Source organism: Urtica dioica, chromosome 6 (genome assembly GCF_054948205.1).
Source record: "Urtica dioica subsp. dioica isolate 48M chromosome 6, U.dioica_male_clone48M_v1_H2, whole genome shotgun sequence".
Taxonomy (NCBI): domain Eukaryota; kingdom Viridiplantae; phylum Streptophyta; class Magnoliopsida; order Rosales; family Urticaceae; genus Urtica; species Urtica dioica.
Genome location: NC_142761.1, coordinates 25884888 through 25900962, shown reverse-complemented (window position 1 = coordinate 25900962; position 16075 = coordinate 25884888). Strand labels below are relative to the sequence as shown.

The 16075-nt window shown below is 48.1% G+C and overlaps 1 protein-coding gene across 1 annotated transcript in view; it reads left to right on the top strand.

Moving 5' to 3' along the window:
- Positions 1 to 15550, top strand: part of LOC149393527 (uncharacterized) — a 29314-nt gene extending 13764 nt beyond the window's left edge. The window contains exons 4-7 of the mRNA XM_089618062.1: positions 12432 to 12855; positions 14480 to 14585; positions 15343 to 15372; positions 15516 to 15550. Of these exons, the coding sequence (XP_089474188.1) occupies positions 12432 to 12855; positions 14480 to 14585; positions 15343 to 15372; positions 15516 to 15550 (595 nt within the window). The remainder of the gene's footprint in view (positions 1 to 12431; positions 12856 to 14479; positions 14586 to 15342; positions 15373 to 15515) is intronic.
- Positions 15551 to 16075: the final 525 nt, after the last annotated feature.

Genomic DNA, 16075 nt, shown 5'->3' with positions numbered 1-16075 from the left:
AACTTTTAGAACTGATTCTAATGTGTTTTAACATCATCCCAAACTCATAGAAAATCAACATAGTTTTTAATTTAAAGGCATGAGCAATAAATTAAAAAAAAACTAAGATTACAATTCTAACTTGTCACAAAATTAGTAAACTTTCGAAAACGATTTTCAAGCTCATAATTTAAAAACATGCACATGCATTCCTTTGACCATAGCTCTGATACCATTTGTTGGAATCGATCCAGGGTTTAAGAAAAAGTTTAACGCTTCGTTAAGCGGCGGAATTTTAAAAATTTTCTTTTTAAGTAAAACTAGTTTTACTTAACCTAGACAAGAGCATGTACATGTAAATAAAAACTAATATGAGCTATTAAAGTTACTAACCTTTCTTGAAGCTTGAACCTTGTAGAAGCTTTTGGAAAGTTGCAACGCTCGTCTCCCCTCGCAGCACGTCTCTCTTTTTTTCCTCGGCACCTCGAGCAACCACGAAAGTTTCTATCACTAAATCACTCGAAAAGAAGGAATCAGTGAGTGGGCACTTTTAAACACTACGACTTGAGAACGAGTCTCGAAGTCGCAGAGCTAAACACTAGGTCGAGTGAGGACCTAGGTGCCAAGACAAGAAATAATCGAAAATAAACTAGAGAGAGAGAGAGAGGATTTTCGGCCAAAGTTCTAGAGAGAGAGTCTCTCAAATCTCTTAAACTTGGATGAATTGATTGTGAGGAAATGAGGCTCCTATTTATAGGAGAGGCTTTACCTTCAATAAGGTAGTTTCCTCTTCTATAGAATATCACATATTCATGAGCAAATATTGCCTCTTTCCCACTTGAGAAACTCGGCCAAACAAGGCTTCTAGAAGCCTTGATTTGGTTCCAATTTTGTTCAAGGCCTTGCCTTGTCTCTCACTTGGCCGATTACCCTAAAGCATCCTCATGCAAATTTGTTTCCTCTTTTTCTTTTGGCAAGTATCTTGATACATTTATGCACAAAATATTCTCTCTTGGTTGGGTATGTTGGGCGCCTATGTCTTCTAGAATGGGCTTCTAGAAGCTTTTCCATTTGTTCATGACAACATGAAAAAGGCCCAATAAGAATTTTCAATAAAATTCTTATGAAATGAAATTAATTCACAAGGCCCAATGATCAAGTCATGGCCGAGTGAAACATGTCATAAAATGACCTTGTCAAAAATTTATTGACATTCATTTCATCGTTTGTCTCAAAAGACAAAAAATACCTTTTTCACTATTTTCGTTCTTGTTTTGACTTAGCTTCCAGTTTAACTATTCCTATCGATGTGATTCGTGACAGTGACCTCATGGACCCAAATGAACAAAGCTTTAGCTAAACACTTGGACTCAAAAGTTCACAAACCTTTTACAAGTTTAGCTTAATGCCAACTGACTCCACTAAAGAGCTGACACTGAAAATCTCTCGGTTCAAATGAATTTATTTTCTACTCAAGAATTCGACCTAATTATGATGAGCGGATCCACTGAATATTATCTATGTTTACCCTTCATGAATGTCATCAGCTAGTCGGGATTTACTAAATTACCATTTTACCCTTCTAGCTGTTATTTCCTCAACTCCTTTGTCGCTTGTGAATAAGTTAGAAACAATGTATTGACGAGGAGCTAACAAGTCACATTGTTTCATCCAAAAGAGTCAGGACTCAATTTGGACACTGGCCAGTTCATTTATTCACACTCCAAGGAACAAAGCATGAGGTGACATACATTGCATTTCAGCAATCTTGTACATGAATTCCATATCTATGAGAACTTCACAAAGTTACTCATGACAGACTCACAACTTAGTACTTCACCAATAGGCCTTGTTCGAAATCACGTAGTGAGTCCAAACTTTGACTTTCTCAAATGAGAATACTAAGGTGTGAAATGGCATGTCTCATTTCAGGATTAAGGTAAGCATGATGCAATTCATACATAGTGACTTCGAGACATAAGAGGTTAAATGGTTTGTTCTTATATTGTCTCTAGAAGTGCACTGGTCAATTCAGTATCTTCGGAAGATACCTAGAAGAACTATAGAGTCCCAAACTCTCAATGCCTCATAACCAGACATCATAGATTCTTCTAACAATCATACTGAGGTGAATAGTCCTTTTGACCCTAAGATTGCGAATATATCGTTTTAAGCAAACTACGAAGAGTTTGTTCATGCAAATCTACATTTGTCTCTTCGTAAGTTGTTAAGTTTGTTTATGGACTAAAAGACTAAGGTTTTATGATAAAGCTTCAAACAAAGAAAGAATGAATGAACGTTTCAACTTTTTATTAATGAACAAGCAATAACAAGCAAGAGTCTTCGTAAGACTATATGACATCAAATGTACATAAATAGACACTACTACTCTTCTTGTGGGCACCATTGACAACAGCTCAACCCCAACAAGTGCGCTTTTGGGGTCGAGTCCGGAAAATTCTTGGGCTACATGGTTAGCCGCCGCGGGATCGAGGCTAACCCCGAGAAGATCAGGGCGATCTTAGAGATGAGGTCGCCACAAAAAGTAAAGGAAGTTCAGAGCTTGACGGTAAGGATCGCCGCCCTGACGCGATTCGTGTCCAAAGCTACCGATAGGTGCCAAGCGTTTTTTAAGGCACTGAAGAAGACCGACGGGTTCGTATGGACGGGGGAGTGCGAGGAAGCATTCCGCGAAATGAAAGCCTATTTCACCTCCCCCCCGTTCCTCACGAAGCCAAAGAATGGCGAAACCTTGTACATCTACCTCGCGGTTTCCGACAAGGCCGTGAGCGCGGTTCTCATACGCGAAGAAGACAAGGTGCAATGGCCGGTCTATTACGTTAGCAAGGCTCTCCTCGACGCTGAGACTCGATACCCGGAAATCGAGAGATTGTCCCTCGCCCTCGTCATGAGCGCGAGAAAACTCCGACCCTACTTTCAGGCGCACCCCATTGTGGTCCGCACGGGACATCCCATCGAGAAGGCCCTTCAAAAAGGGACCTCCTCTCGAATGGCCGTATGGTCCCAAGAGTTGGGCGAGTACGGGGTCGAGTTCCAACCAAGAACCGCCATCAAGGGCCAAGACCTCGCCGACTTCGTAGCCGAGTTCACAAACGCGCCCTCAACTAACTAGGGAGACAAAGGTGATGAGGGCAGAAAAGACGAGGAGGGCGACCATAGTGAGTCGTCGAAGAAGAGGACCAACGACCCGATAGGGCCGGTCTGGGACTTGCACGTGGATGGCGCGTCAAACGCCCGGGGGGCTGGCGCCGGCATTGTGCTCACAAATCCCGATAGGGAAAAACTGAGGTACGCCTTGCGGTTCGAGTTCAAGGCCTCCAACAACGAGGCAGAGTACGAGGCTCTGATCGTTGGCTTGGAGCTAGGGAACAAGCTAGAAGCCCAAAACTTGCGCATCCACTGCGACTCGCAGTTGATTGTGAACCAGGTTAATGGCGACTACGCCGCAAAGGAGCCAAACATGGTCGCGTACTTGTCCAAGGCCAAAAAGAACCTAGAGGCCCTATCATGGTTCGAGATCGTCCAAGTTCCTCGAGAGGCAAACATCGACGCTGACGCCCTGGCTCGCCTCGCATCCGGGATAGATGAGGAGGGCGAAGGCAGCGTCCCGATCAAAGTATTGACCCGACCCTACGTCTCGAGAGACGACGTAGAGGTTGTTGGCGAGACTCCGCCTCCCTCGTGGATGACTCCGCTCGTGGAATTCCTTAGGCGAGGAGTCGTCCCCGAAGACAAAGAAGAGGCCAAAAAGCTGAGAAGCTTGGTGCCGAAGTACACGATGAGGGAGGACAACTTGTTCAAGAGAGGCTACTCTATGCCCCTCCTCCGCTGCTTGACCGAAGTCGAGGCGAAGAAAGCGCTCCGCGAGGTGCACGAAGGGGTGTGCGAAAACCACGCCGTTGGGCAATCGTTGGCATTGAAGCTACTTAGACTCGGATATTTTTTTCCAACCTTGAAAAAGGACTCCTACGAGTGGGCCAAAAAATGCGACAAATGCCAAAGGTTCGCTCACATCCCGCGCCAAGCGCCTGCCCCGCTATGTCCGATCATCGTACCACGACCCTTCGCGAAATGGGGAATCGACCTCATCGGCGAGCTACCCACGGCCCCGAGGCAATACAAACATGCGATCGTGGTGATCGACTACTTCACGAAGTGGGTAGAGGCCGAACCACTGGCAAAGATCACCGAGGCAAATACGACGAGCTTCATCTGGAAGAACATTGTCTGCCGCTTCGGGATCCCCGCGTCAATTGTGACCGACAACGGAAAGCAATTCAACAATGCGCGCCTCCGGGAAATGTGCGAACAGTTGGGCATTAGCAAGACTTTCTCTTCTCCCCGCCATCCTCAAGCCAACGGCCAGGTAGAGGCGGTCGACAAGACGATCAAAGAGAACCTGAAGAAGAATCTGGAAGAAAGGAAGGGGGCTTGGGCCGACGAGCTTCCCATGGTCTTGTGGGCGTACCGAACCACCACTCGAAATGCGACCGGAGAAACCCCTTTCGCTCTCGTGTTCGGCGTCGAGGCCGTGGTACCTGTCGAAACCAAGCTGCCGACCCTGCGCGTAGAGGAGTATGAAGAAGCTGCCAACAATGACGCGATCAGACTCGAGCTAGACCTCATAGATGAGAAGAGGGCAGACGCACTCACCCGCCTTGCCGCACAAAAGAGGAAGGTCGAGAAGTACTACAACTCCAAGGTCAAGCTGCGAAAGTTTGCCGTCGGGAGCCTCGTCCTTAGAAGGGTGTTTCAAAACACCAAAGTGCAAGGTGCGGGAGTTCTGGGTCCCACCTGGGAAAGCCCTTATCGTGTGCGCCAAGCCATTGACGACGGCTCATACGAGCTCGAGAACCTGGAAGGACTCGTGTTCACGCACCCGTGGAACGCGGAGCACCTGCGGCAATACTACGAATAGAGGCGCCGCATCCCCGACCTGCAATTATTTTCATTTCATTTTTTATTTTTGCAAAGACAATTTCATATTTCAAGTACGGCCAACGGCCTGGGAATGTAATTTTTAACTATTTCAAAATTATAATTGAATTACATTTCGCTTCGACGCTTTTACTTTATTGCATTACAATTTCTCGTCTCCTCTACGAGCACCCAAGAAACTCGGGGGGCTAACGGGGATAAGAAGAGGATAACAAGCTCGTTTTTTTTTCACGCGACACACTCGCGCAATAACACGTTTTACGCGCCTAAAGGTAGCAAAACGCCAACAAATCGGATCCTCGCACCGGACCTCCGACCCTCGGGCGACGCTCTCGCACAATTCCGCGCCCCGCACATGTTGGAACCGATCTAGGGTTTAAGAAAATAATTAACGCTTCGGTAAGCGGCGGAATTTTAAAAATTTTCTTTTACAAGTAAAAACGGTTTTTTAATTACCTAGACAAAAGAGCAAGTACATGTAATTAAAAACTATTATAAGCTAAGAAGTTTACTAACCTTTCTAGAAGCTTGATCTTTGAGAAGCTCTTAGAAAGTTGCAACGCTCGTCTCCCCTCGCAGCACGTCTCTCTTTCTTTCCTCGGCACCTCGAGCAACCACGAAAGTTTCTATCTGTAAATCACTCGAGAGAAAATGAATTAGTGTGTGGGCACTTTTAAACACTACGACTTAAGAACGAGTCTTGAAGTCGCAGAGCTAAACTCTAGGTCAAATGAGGACCTAGGTCCAAGACAAAAATCGAAAATAAACTAGAGAGAGAGAGAGAGAGGAGTTCGGCCAAAGTTCTAGAGAGAGAATCTCTCAAATCTCTTAAACTTGGATGAATGAAATGTGAGGAAATGAGGCTCCTATTTATAGGAGAGGTCTCACCTTCAATAAGTTAGTTTCCTCTTCTATAGAATATCACATATTCATGAGCAAAATAACCCTTATTTCCCACTTAAGAAACTCGGCCAAACAAGGCTTCTAGAAACCTTGATTTGTTTCCTATTTTGTTCATGGCTTGCCTTTTCTCTCAACATGGCCGAAGTTCCCTTATGCATCCTTATGCAAATTTGTTTCCTCTTTTTCTTTTGGCAAGTATCTAAATACATTTATGCACAAAATAAACTCTCCTATTTCTCTATAGGGTAGGCGCCCAACATGTCTCTAGAAGGAGCTTCTAGAAGCTTCTTCATTTATTCACGAGAACATGAAAAAGGCCCATTAAGAATTTTCAATAAGACTCTTATGAAATGAAATTGATTCACAAGGCCGAATGATCAAGTCATGGCCGAGTGACATTAAGTCATCAAATGAACTTGTCAAAAAATTTATTGACATTCATTTCATCCTTTGTCTCAAAAGACAAAAATACCCTTTTGACTATTTTCGTTCTTGTTTTGACTTAGCTTCCAGTTTAACTATTCCTATCGATGTGATTCGTGACAGTGACCTCATGGACCCAAATGAACAAAGCTTGAGCTAAACACTTGGACTCAAAAGTTCACAAACCTTTTCCAAGTTTAGCTTAATGCCAACTGACTCCACTAAAGAGCTGACACTGAAAATCTCTCGGTTCAAATGAATTTATTTTCTACTCAAGAATTCGACCTAATTATGATGAGCGGATCCACTGAATATTATCTATGTTTACCCTTCATGAATGTCATCAGCTAGTCGGGATTTACTAAATTACCATTTTACCCTTCTAGCTGTTATTTCCTGGACTCCTTTGTCGCTTGTGAATAAGTTAGAAACAATGTATTGACGAGGAGCTAACAAGTCACATTGTTTCATCCAAAAGAGTCAGGACTCAATTTGGACACTGGCCAGTTCATTTATTCACACTCCAAGGAACAAAGCATGAGGTGACATACATTGCATTTCAGCAATCTTGTACATGAATTCCATATCTATGAGAACTTCACAAAGTTACTCATGACATACTCACAACTTAGTACTTCACCAATAGGCCCTGTTCGGAATCACATAGTGAGTCCGAACTCTGACTTTCTCAAATGAGAATACTAAGGTGTGAAATGGCATGTCTCATTTCAGGATTAAGGTAAGCATGATGCAATTCATACATAGTGACTTCGAGACATAAGAGGTTAAATGGTTTGTTCTTATCTTGTCTCTAGAAGTGCACTAGTCAATTCAGTACCTTCGGAAGATACCTAGAAGAACTATTGAGTCTCCAACTCTCAATGCCTCATAACCAGACATCATAGATTCTTCTAACAATCATACTGAGGTCAATAGTCCTTTGACCCTTAGATTGTGAATATATCGTTTTAAGCAAACTACGAAGAGTTTGTTCATGCAAATCTACATTTGTCTCTTCGTAAGTTGTTAAGTTTGTTTATGGTCTAAGAGACTAAGGTTTTATGATAAAGCTTCAAACAAAGAAAGAATGAATGAACGTTTCAACTTTATTAATGAATGAATAGGCAATTACAAGCAAGAGTCTTCATGAGACTTTATTACATCAAATGTACAAAATAAAGATTACAACTCTTCTTGTGGGCACCATTGACAACAGCACACCGATAGGCAGCGGGGGGACGGCGGATCGCGTTCGCGCACCGGACCGTCGATCCCTGCAGTCAAAACCCAAAACGTGACACGCGTACCGACAAGTACCACGCTCACTGGGAACTGCGTCCACGACAAGCTTGTCCCGATACGCACACCGATAGGTAGCGTACTCGCCAAAAGATGAGCGCGACAGCCACCCAGCTCGCACGCGCCGATAGGCAGTGAGTCACGGATGGATGGCCGAGAGTCGCACCCGTCGGGCAAAACTAGTCTAGCCAACGTCCGCGGAAAACTTCGCCGCTAAGTGGGGCAGTAAGCCGTGCAAACCGGTTACGCTAGATATAGTAAGCCGAGTTCATAAGACACGCATTAATCAAACTGCGTGAATCGATTGTGCTAAGCATGGCAAATCGAGAAAATAAGACGCGCAGCAAACGAAAAAGCTTTAACTAAAGCAAACAATGTTGTACGAACAACCCAACAAGGAAAGTACGAGAGTACGTCACATGTCAAACATAACAAAAATCAAGAAGAAAGCGTAAAGCAAGCGCTAAACAGGCGTGCAAAAAACCAAAGTAAATTCGACTAGTCTGAGCCGAAGTCTATCTGCTCTTCGTCATCCTCGGGGCGAGGAGCGCCCGACCCGTCAGTAGCCTCTCCGCCGAGTGGGCGATTCGTCGATTGGGCGGCCTCCGCAGGGTCTTGGGGGTGCGGGTCGTTCACCTCTGGTTCATCATCAAAAGGAGGGAACATGGTATTAAAAAAGGAAAAGGTTGTCCCTCGAGACGCATTCTCCCTCGCGGTTGCATCTCGGACTCGCCTGGCCGCTTCGTAACGAGCCGCCTCCAATGCCAAATCCCAATCGTCCTCCAAGTCCGTCTTGGATCGCACGGCATCTTCCTTCTCCTCGACGAGGGTCTGCATCTCCGCCCGCAAGGTGTCCCTCTCCCTCTTAGTCTTAAATCGAGCGATCTCGTTCGCCGATAGTCGGGCATGGACGATGCTCAGCTCCGCATCCCGGCTCGAGAGTGCCGCCTGGAGTTTCTTCGTCTCCCCCAGAAAGGTGTTAGCCGCCTACTCCGCCTTCTCCCGAGACGCCTGCTCGGCCGCACGAAGCGCTTTCTCGGCGGCCGATTCCCAACGAACTCGCTCCAACTCCTCCTCGAGCGCCTGAAACTCTCGGGCAGTGCGGGCCCCCGCTAGGGCGGCGGCGTGTGCGGCCGCCGTACTCGCCTTCTCCTTCTCCATGATCTGCATGCGCCGCAGCAGATCTCGGAGAATGCGGTCACTTCGCTCTTGGCGCGCGAGCATCTGCGGAAACAATTGGCATGCGGATGATCATAATAAGCACGACAATTACACATGATACGAGCAAGCGAATCATACCTTTCGGGCATCTCCGATCCCATTCTGGAAATGCTCAAGATCGCTCGTCGTCAGCAGACCCTTGAAATCCCACAAAGAGGTTTCAAGGATCCCTCGGGAGCACTGGTCCCTCAGCTCAGCCGCCTCTGCTAGGAGCATAGAGTCCAAGCTGTCTGACTTCGCCGATGTATGGGCACGTTTGTGGCTGGATGGTGATCCGAGGGAGGCCGACGACGACGGTCGCTTGTTGGAGGAGATCGTCTAGTTCCTCGCCCACGATGGCGACCCCCCGCGGTGGGTCTCGGCTAGGGGACGAGCCACGATCATAGCATCATCGGTGGGCGCCACTCTCGGCGCTTGTGTGCGCGGTCGATGTCGTCGGGCCATGGTACCTGCGAAAGAGAAAGTGCGTCAGTCAGTTAAAACATAACGATAAAGCATAGACAGTGGAAAACAACGATAGCAGGATGACGCATATTCGATTAGTACCCCCCGCGTCGGGTAGAGGAGCAGACGAACCCCCCGCTTCGGATTCCGGACCCTCCACGGTCTCCGCTCCAGGCCCGGAGCACTGGGAGTCTTCGTCAAGGGGCACGAACCACCCGGTGGTCGCCATAAGGTCCGGGGACTCGAAAAGCGACCCTTGCCACCTTGAATCGGGTACCGCTCCGATCACGAGCGCGAGTTCGGAGCTCTAAATGCCGTAGTCAGCCGGAAAGTCGGCCGCGGGGCCAAAGGCGAGAGGTGCCATCCCGAAGGCAGATTCGGACACCCACACCCAAGGGTAGCAGTGTTTTGAGGTCAGCTTAGTGAGAATGGGAAACCGCTTCCGGTGCTGAACCTTATAGAAGCCGGGTTTCCCGGGGACATCGAAGATGGACACGAGGTTCCTGATATCGTCGGCCGTCACCGCCCGGCCCTTCGCTCGGTGCAGCATCATGTGGCAGGCGGCCACCACGCGGTAAAAAGATGGAGACATCTTGGCCGCGTGGACATCGAGTCGGGCTAGGAGATCCTGAATCACGGGCTGGAAAGGCAGTCGCAACCCCCCGCTGAGGCTCGCCTCGTGAACGGCGGCATACCCCTTCCGAGGGCGAGTCGGGAGATCATCGGGCAACGGTCGCAACAGCGATACGGTCGGCGGAATGTGAAACCGCTTTCTCAAACCCTTGAAACTGGCGAATGAGAGAGAACTCGGGAAATCAATTCCGGAGCAATCAAAGCCATCTCGAATCGCCGTTTCCCCGAGGGGAAATGACGAGGTTCGCTCTTCTTCCTGCGTGGTCAAGCTTGTTGGAGCGACCGATAGGGCGCGGCGACTCGACGTCTCGCCCGAGCCCTCGTGGTGCCCGCTAGAGTAGCTCGCTCGGGCCGTAGTGTTCGTGCTCCGCCCATTGGGGCCCGTTTCCCGGGTGTTGACCATGGGAGGCGGCCCTGTCGGCACGTCCGGCCCAGTCATGGGCCCGTGACGCACGTCGGATGATGGGTCGGCCATATGACCTTAGTAGAGTGCGTCCGGCCCAAGATCGTGATCCGGCCCAAAGTTTTGCAAGGGAGCCAAGACCCTTCCACCTAGGCGCGTCCCAATGGGCCCTAGGGCTTATGAGGGATCCAAGTCTCTCCCCCCTAGGCCCGGCCCAATGGATCCTAGGGTTTGTGCATGATCCAAGTGTCTCCCACCTAGGCCCGGCCCAACGGGCCCTAGGGTTTGAGAAGGATTCAGGCTGGCCGCCCCTTTCCTTCCAGCGGTGGACAGCCGGCGCGCCTTGTCTCCGGCGCCGACACCTCTGCCTGCGACGCCGGCTGCCGCCGGCGGCGCCCTCCCATCATGCGCGCGCCCCAGCCCGGCTGGGGCTGGTCGACCTGAGCCATCACGGCCTCCGGCCACCTGCAACATGGCCCCACCCGAGGGGGTGGAGTCTCTCGCGATGCCGGCCCGGCCGGGTGTGGTCCATTCCACGGCGGCGCCGGCCCCACCGGCCCTGTCGGTGTGCCCCGCGCCTGGGCTCATCGCGCTCACCTCCGCGAGCGCCGCTCCGGGGCTGGGCTCACCATAGATGACGCCTACTCGGCCAAGCAAGGCCTCCCCGATGATGACGTGGCCTCCCTCGGCCCCGTCGGCCCCACCAGCGCACGCCCCGGCCGCGCCGTCGCCCGCCTCGGCCCGCTTGGCCGACTCTGCCCCACCAGCGCGCGCCCCGGCCGCGCCGTCGCCCGCCTCAGCTCGCTCGGCCGACCCAGCCCCGCCAGCGCGCAACCCGGCTGCGCCCTCGCTCGCCTCAGCCACGCCGACGCTCGCCTCAGCCCCGTCGGCGCTGCCCTCGGCCGCTGGGTGCTCATCCTCGCCCGCCAACCAAGTGTCCACCGTGGGAAAGTCCCGGCCGTCAAGACCCATCGTCACTCGGATTAAACCTAGAGTTGGGAGAGATTGGTGATCGACCGGAGGCGGTGGAAATTGGTCTAGGAAATCGTCTAATGTCTCACAAGGATCGTAAGAAAAGAACGAGATGAAATCCTCGGGGGGCCCATTGGCCGACGTGTGATTAGGGGACCCCATTGGCACGTGTAATGATGAACACGTCAACGGAAAATATTAAAATAATGCCTAAAGTGAGCGGGCTTACCAGTTATTGACGAGACGGTTCGGCGAGGCGACGGAAGTCGGAGTTGCTTGAGTTTACCACACGGGCTACGCCCGATGCCAAACTCGGGGGGCTAATGTTATCGGCCCGACAAGGTCTGATGGCGCGATCAACGTTTCGGGCGGCCGGACAAGCTCACCCAGCCAATGGCCGGCCCAGTTCCCTCGTCCATTGGCCGGCCCAAGCGCTTCACTCTGTCAGCGGCCGAGTGAGTCTCAATCGGCCCCCTATGTTCATTCGGCCAAGGGCTGAACGAGTCCCCAGCCGGCCCAATAAGTTCGCTCGGCCAAGGGCCGAGTGAAGCCTTATGCCGGCCCAACAGCTCACTCGGCCAATGGCCGAGTGGGTCCCTTCTCTCGGCCCAGCCTTCTCACTCGGCCAGTGGCTGAGTGAGCCTCATCCGGCGTCCAGTCCTTCGCTTGGCGGATGGACGGGTGAGCCTCGTCCGGCGTTCGGCAATTCGTTCGGCCGTTGGCCGAGCGAACCTCCCTCAGCGGCCAGCTCTTCACTCGGCCATCGGCCGATGGCCGACTCAACCTCACTCGGCCAAGGGACCCTCAAAACGTCCCTTGGTCGCCTATAAATACTGGGGTCCCTCCCCTGGTTCAGGTAATCCATTCTTGAGTACTGAAATGCTGCCGATCTCATACCTCGCTCGTTTCTCTCAAGCCTTGGTCTCTAAACACTTAAACCCTCTACAAACCACCTCAATCCTACTAATGTTTAGCGTCGGAGAGGTAAAGAGGGGCAATCCCCCTGTTTTCCCTTTGTAGTTCACGCCTCTTTGCTTGCTTTTCAGGTGCCTGAACGAGATAGGTATCACGAACAGCTAAGGGACGACTTGAGATATCAAGTCTGACACGCTCGAGTCAAGACGAGGCCACTTAGTCCGACCTTGGGTCTAACAGCCTTTGACTCCTAAATAGTTGTCCGAAAAACAGCGACAACAATTGATTTAAAGAGTGGGTACCACCAAATTAGAATGAAAGAGGGGGATGAATGGAAAACCGCTTTTAAAACTAAACTTGGGTTGTATGAATGGTTAGTGATGCCTTTTGGTTTGACTAATGCACCTGGCACATTTATGCGACTTATGAATCATGTTTTGCGTTCGTTCATTGGTAAATTTGTGGTGGTATACTTTGACGATATTTTAATTTATAGCAAGACCCTAGATGATCATGTCTTAGACTTGCGTGAGGTTTTTATTGTACTCAAACGTGAACAGTTATTTGCTAACCTTGACAAGTGCACCTTTTGCACCGATCACGTTGTTTTCTTGGGTTTTGTTGTAAGTTCTAAAGGAGTGCATGTAGATGAGGAAAAGGTGAAAGCTATTCAAGAATGGCCCACACCGACAAATGCATCACAAGTACGGAGTTTTCATGGCTTAGCGAGCTTTTATAGGCGCTTTTTCAGATATTTTAGCACAATCGCTGCCCCGCTCACGGAGATGATGAAGAAACATGTGGCATTCGCATGGGGGCAAGCACAAGAGGAGGCGTTCACCGCAATCAAAGGAAAATTAGTCAACCCTCCTTGTCTCGCATTACCTAACTTCGATAAACCATTCGAGGTTGAGTGTGATGCGTCCGGCGTGGGAATCAGAGCAGTTCTCATGCAAGATCGACGGCCGATTGCGTATTTTAGTGAAAAATTGAGTGGGGCCACCCTTAATTACCCCACTTACGACAATGAGATGTACGCATTGATTCGAGCTTTAGAGACTTGGCAGCACTACCTTTTGCCAAGAGAGTTCGTGGTCCACACCGACCATGAGTCACTGAAGTACTTGATGGGACAACAAAAGCTCAACAAACGGCATGCACAATGGATGGAGTTCATCGAGCCGTTTCCATATGTCATCAAGTACAAACAAGGTAAGGAGAATGTGGTAGCCGATGCCCTTTCTCGAAGGTATGTTTTACTTTCCACTTTAGATGCTAAACTGCTTGGTTTTGAACATATCAAAGAGTTGTATCCAGAAGACCGAGAGTTTAGTGAGATATTTACGAAGTGTGAGAAGATGGCGTCGGGAGATTACTTTAGGCATGATGGATTTTTGTTTAGGCTTGGTAGACTTTGTGTGCCTAGTTGTTCTCTTCGGGAGTTGTTAGTTAGGGAAGCTCATGGTGGGGGCCTTATGGGACATTTTGGGATAGCAAAAACTCTAGGAGTGATCCAAGAGCACTTTTATTGGCCTCGCATGAAGCGTGCTGTTGAGAGGATCTATGGTAATTGTGTCACATGTAGGAAAGCTAAGTCGAAAGTTCAATCACACACGGTATGTATACACCTTTGCCTATTCCTAGCTCACCTTGGGTAGATATATCTATGGATTTTGTGTTAGGCTTGCCTAGGACTAAGTGAGGCCGTGATTCAGTTTTTGTAGTGGTTGATAGGTTTTCAAAGATGGCACATTTTATCCCTTGTCACAAAGCCGATGATGCTTCTAATGTTGCTGATTTGTTCTTTCAAGAGATTGTGAGGTTGCATGGCATGCCTAGGACTATTGTCTCGGATAGGGATACCAAGTTTTTAAGTTACTTTTGGAAGACCTTATGGGCTAATTTGGGTACTAGGTTGTTGTTTTCGACTACTTGTCACCCCAAACTGATGGTCAGACCGAAGTAGTTAATAGGACCTTGTCGACTTTGTTGAGGGCAATAATTAAGAAGAATATCAAAACTTGGGAAGATTGTTTACCACATGTTGAGTTTGCTTATAACCGCGCTATTCATTCATCTACTAAGTTCTCACCCTTTGAGATTGTCTATGGTTTTAACCCACTAACGCCGTTGGATTTATCTCCTATTCCTATGTCTGAGCATGTGAATTTAGATGGTGAACATAAAGCAAAGCTTGTTAAGCAGCTTCACGAGAGGGCACGACTCAACATTGAGCGAAGAACGGAGTAGTATGAACAGCAAGCCAACAAGGGCCGCAAGAGAGTGATTTTCGAACCCGGTGATTGGGTCTGGCTACATATGCGCAAGGAGCGTTTTCCGGAGCAAGGCAAGTCAAAACTACAGCCGCATGGCAATGGACCATTCCAAATTATTCACAGGATCAACGATAATGCCTACAAATTGGATCTTCCAGGTGAGTATAATGTTAGTGCCACATTCAATGTGACTGACTTATGTTAAATCACGTAATGTACATTGTTTAATTGTGTAATTTCGTTCCTCTCTTGCTTATTAACGTGTATTATCATTAAATAGCCCAATAGGCTGATTGTTAGATGGGCTTTATTATTTAGGGTTTAGTTAGAGTCTGATTAGGTTTTCCTGATTGTATGTGTATAAATACCCCTTTATTTGTTAATGAGAATTATTCATTCCGCATATTATTTTTCTTTTATGGTATCAGAGCCACAAAATCGCAAACCCTTCCCTAAACACCTCTAGAATTAGTGACCAAACTCTCATGGCCGATTATAATAATTCCAGCTTTACTGGAAATTCCTCTAAGTCTGGTGGAATTAATTCTATCAACCCAGGCGAAAATTCTTCTCTTTCCCATTTCATTACTTCTCATAAGCTGAATGGAAGTAATTTCATGGAGTGGTCTCAGCCGCCAAAGTCTCAACCAGGCAGCCCTAGAGCTTCATCATCAACTCAAGATCAGATTTCCTTCTCTAAAGACAACTTAGAGCAATTGTTTAAGCTATGGTCATCTCATCAGCCCTCATCAAACCTAGCACACAAAGGTATTCATGTAGCAGCCCTAAAAACCACCCTAGAAAATTCCAATCCATGGGTTTTAGATTCAGGTGCTACAAACCACATGACTGGCTCATCTTATCTTTTTCACACATATTATCCTTGTTCTGGTCATGAAAAAGTAAAAATTGCAGATGGTTCTTTTGCTGCAATTGCTGGGAAAGGTTCAATTATTTTATCCCCATCAATGACCCTATTAAATGTCCTTCATGTTCCTAAACTTGCCTATAACCTGATCTCTGTCCATAAATTGTCAATTGATTCACAATGTAAACTCACGTTTGTGCCTTCTCGTTGTGATTTTCAGGACCTAAGCTCGGGGACGATGATTGGCAGTGCTAAAGAATACGGAGGGCTCTACTACTTCACATCCGAGAACACCTTGAGTAAACAAATTACGAAACCTCATTGTTCTAGTTTATTTTCAGTATCTGATGAAATAATGTTATGGCACTTTCGTTTAGGTCATCCAAGTTTTAGTTATTTAAAGCATTTGTTTCCTTCTATGTTTCAAAATAAGAATATTGATCTTTTGCAATGTGAAGTTTGTCAATTAGCAAAACACAAAAGGTCTAGTTTTCCTACTTTGAAATATAATCCATCAAAACCTTTTGCCTTAATTCATAGTGTGATATTTGGGGACCATCACGTGTAAAAAATATAACTGGTACATGTTGTCGGTCGTTTTCGGAAAACCCGAGACGCCAAGAAGGCACGTCGCTCAAAGGGCCGATGGTCAGGCCGGAGGTCCTGAAGAGCGGCAAATCTTCAAGCCCTCGCACAAACTCCTGACTCCTCGAGTCGAGCTTCGCTCCTCGAGTCGAGCCTTGAGTCAATCTCCTCGAGTCGAGCCTTGAATGGTTCCTC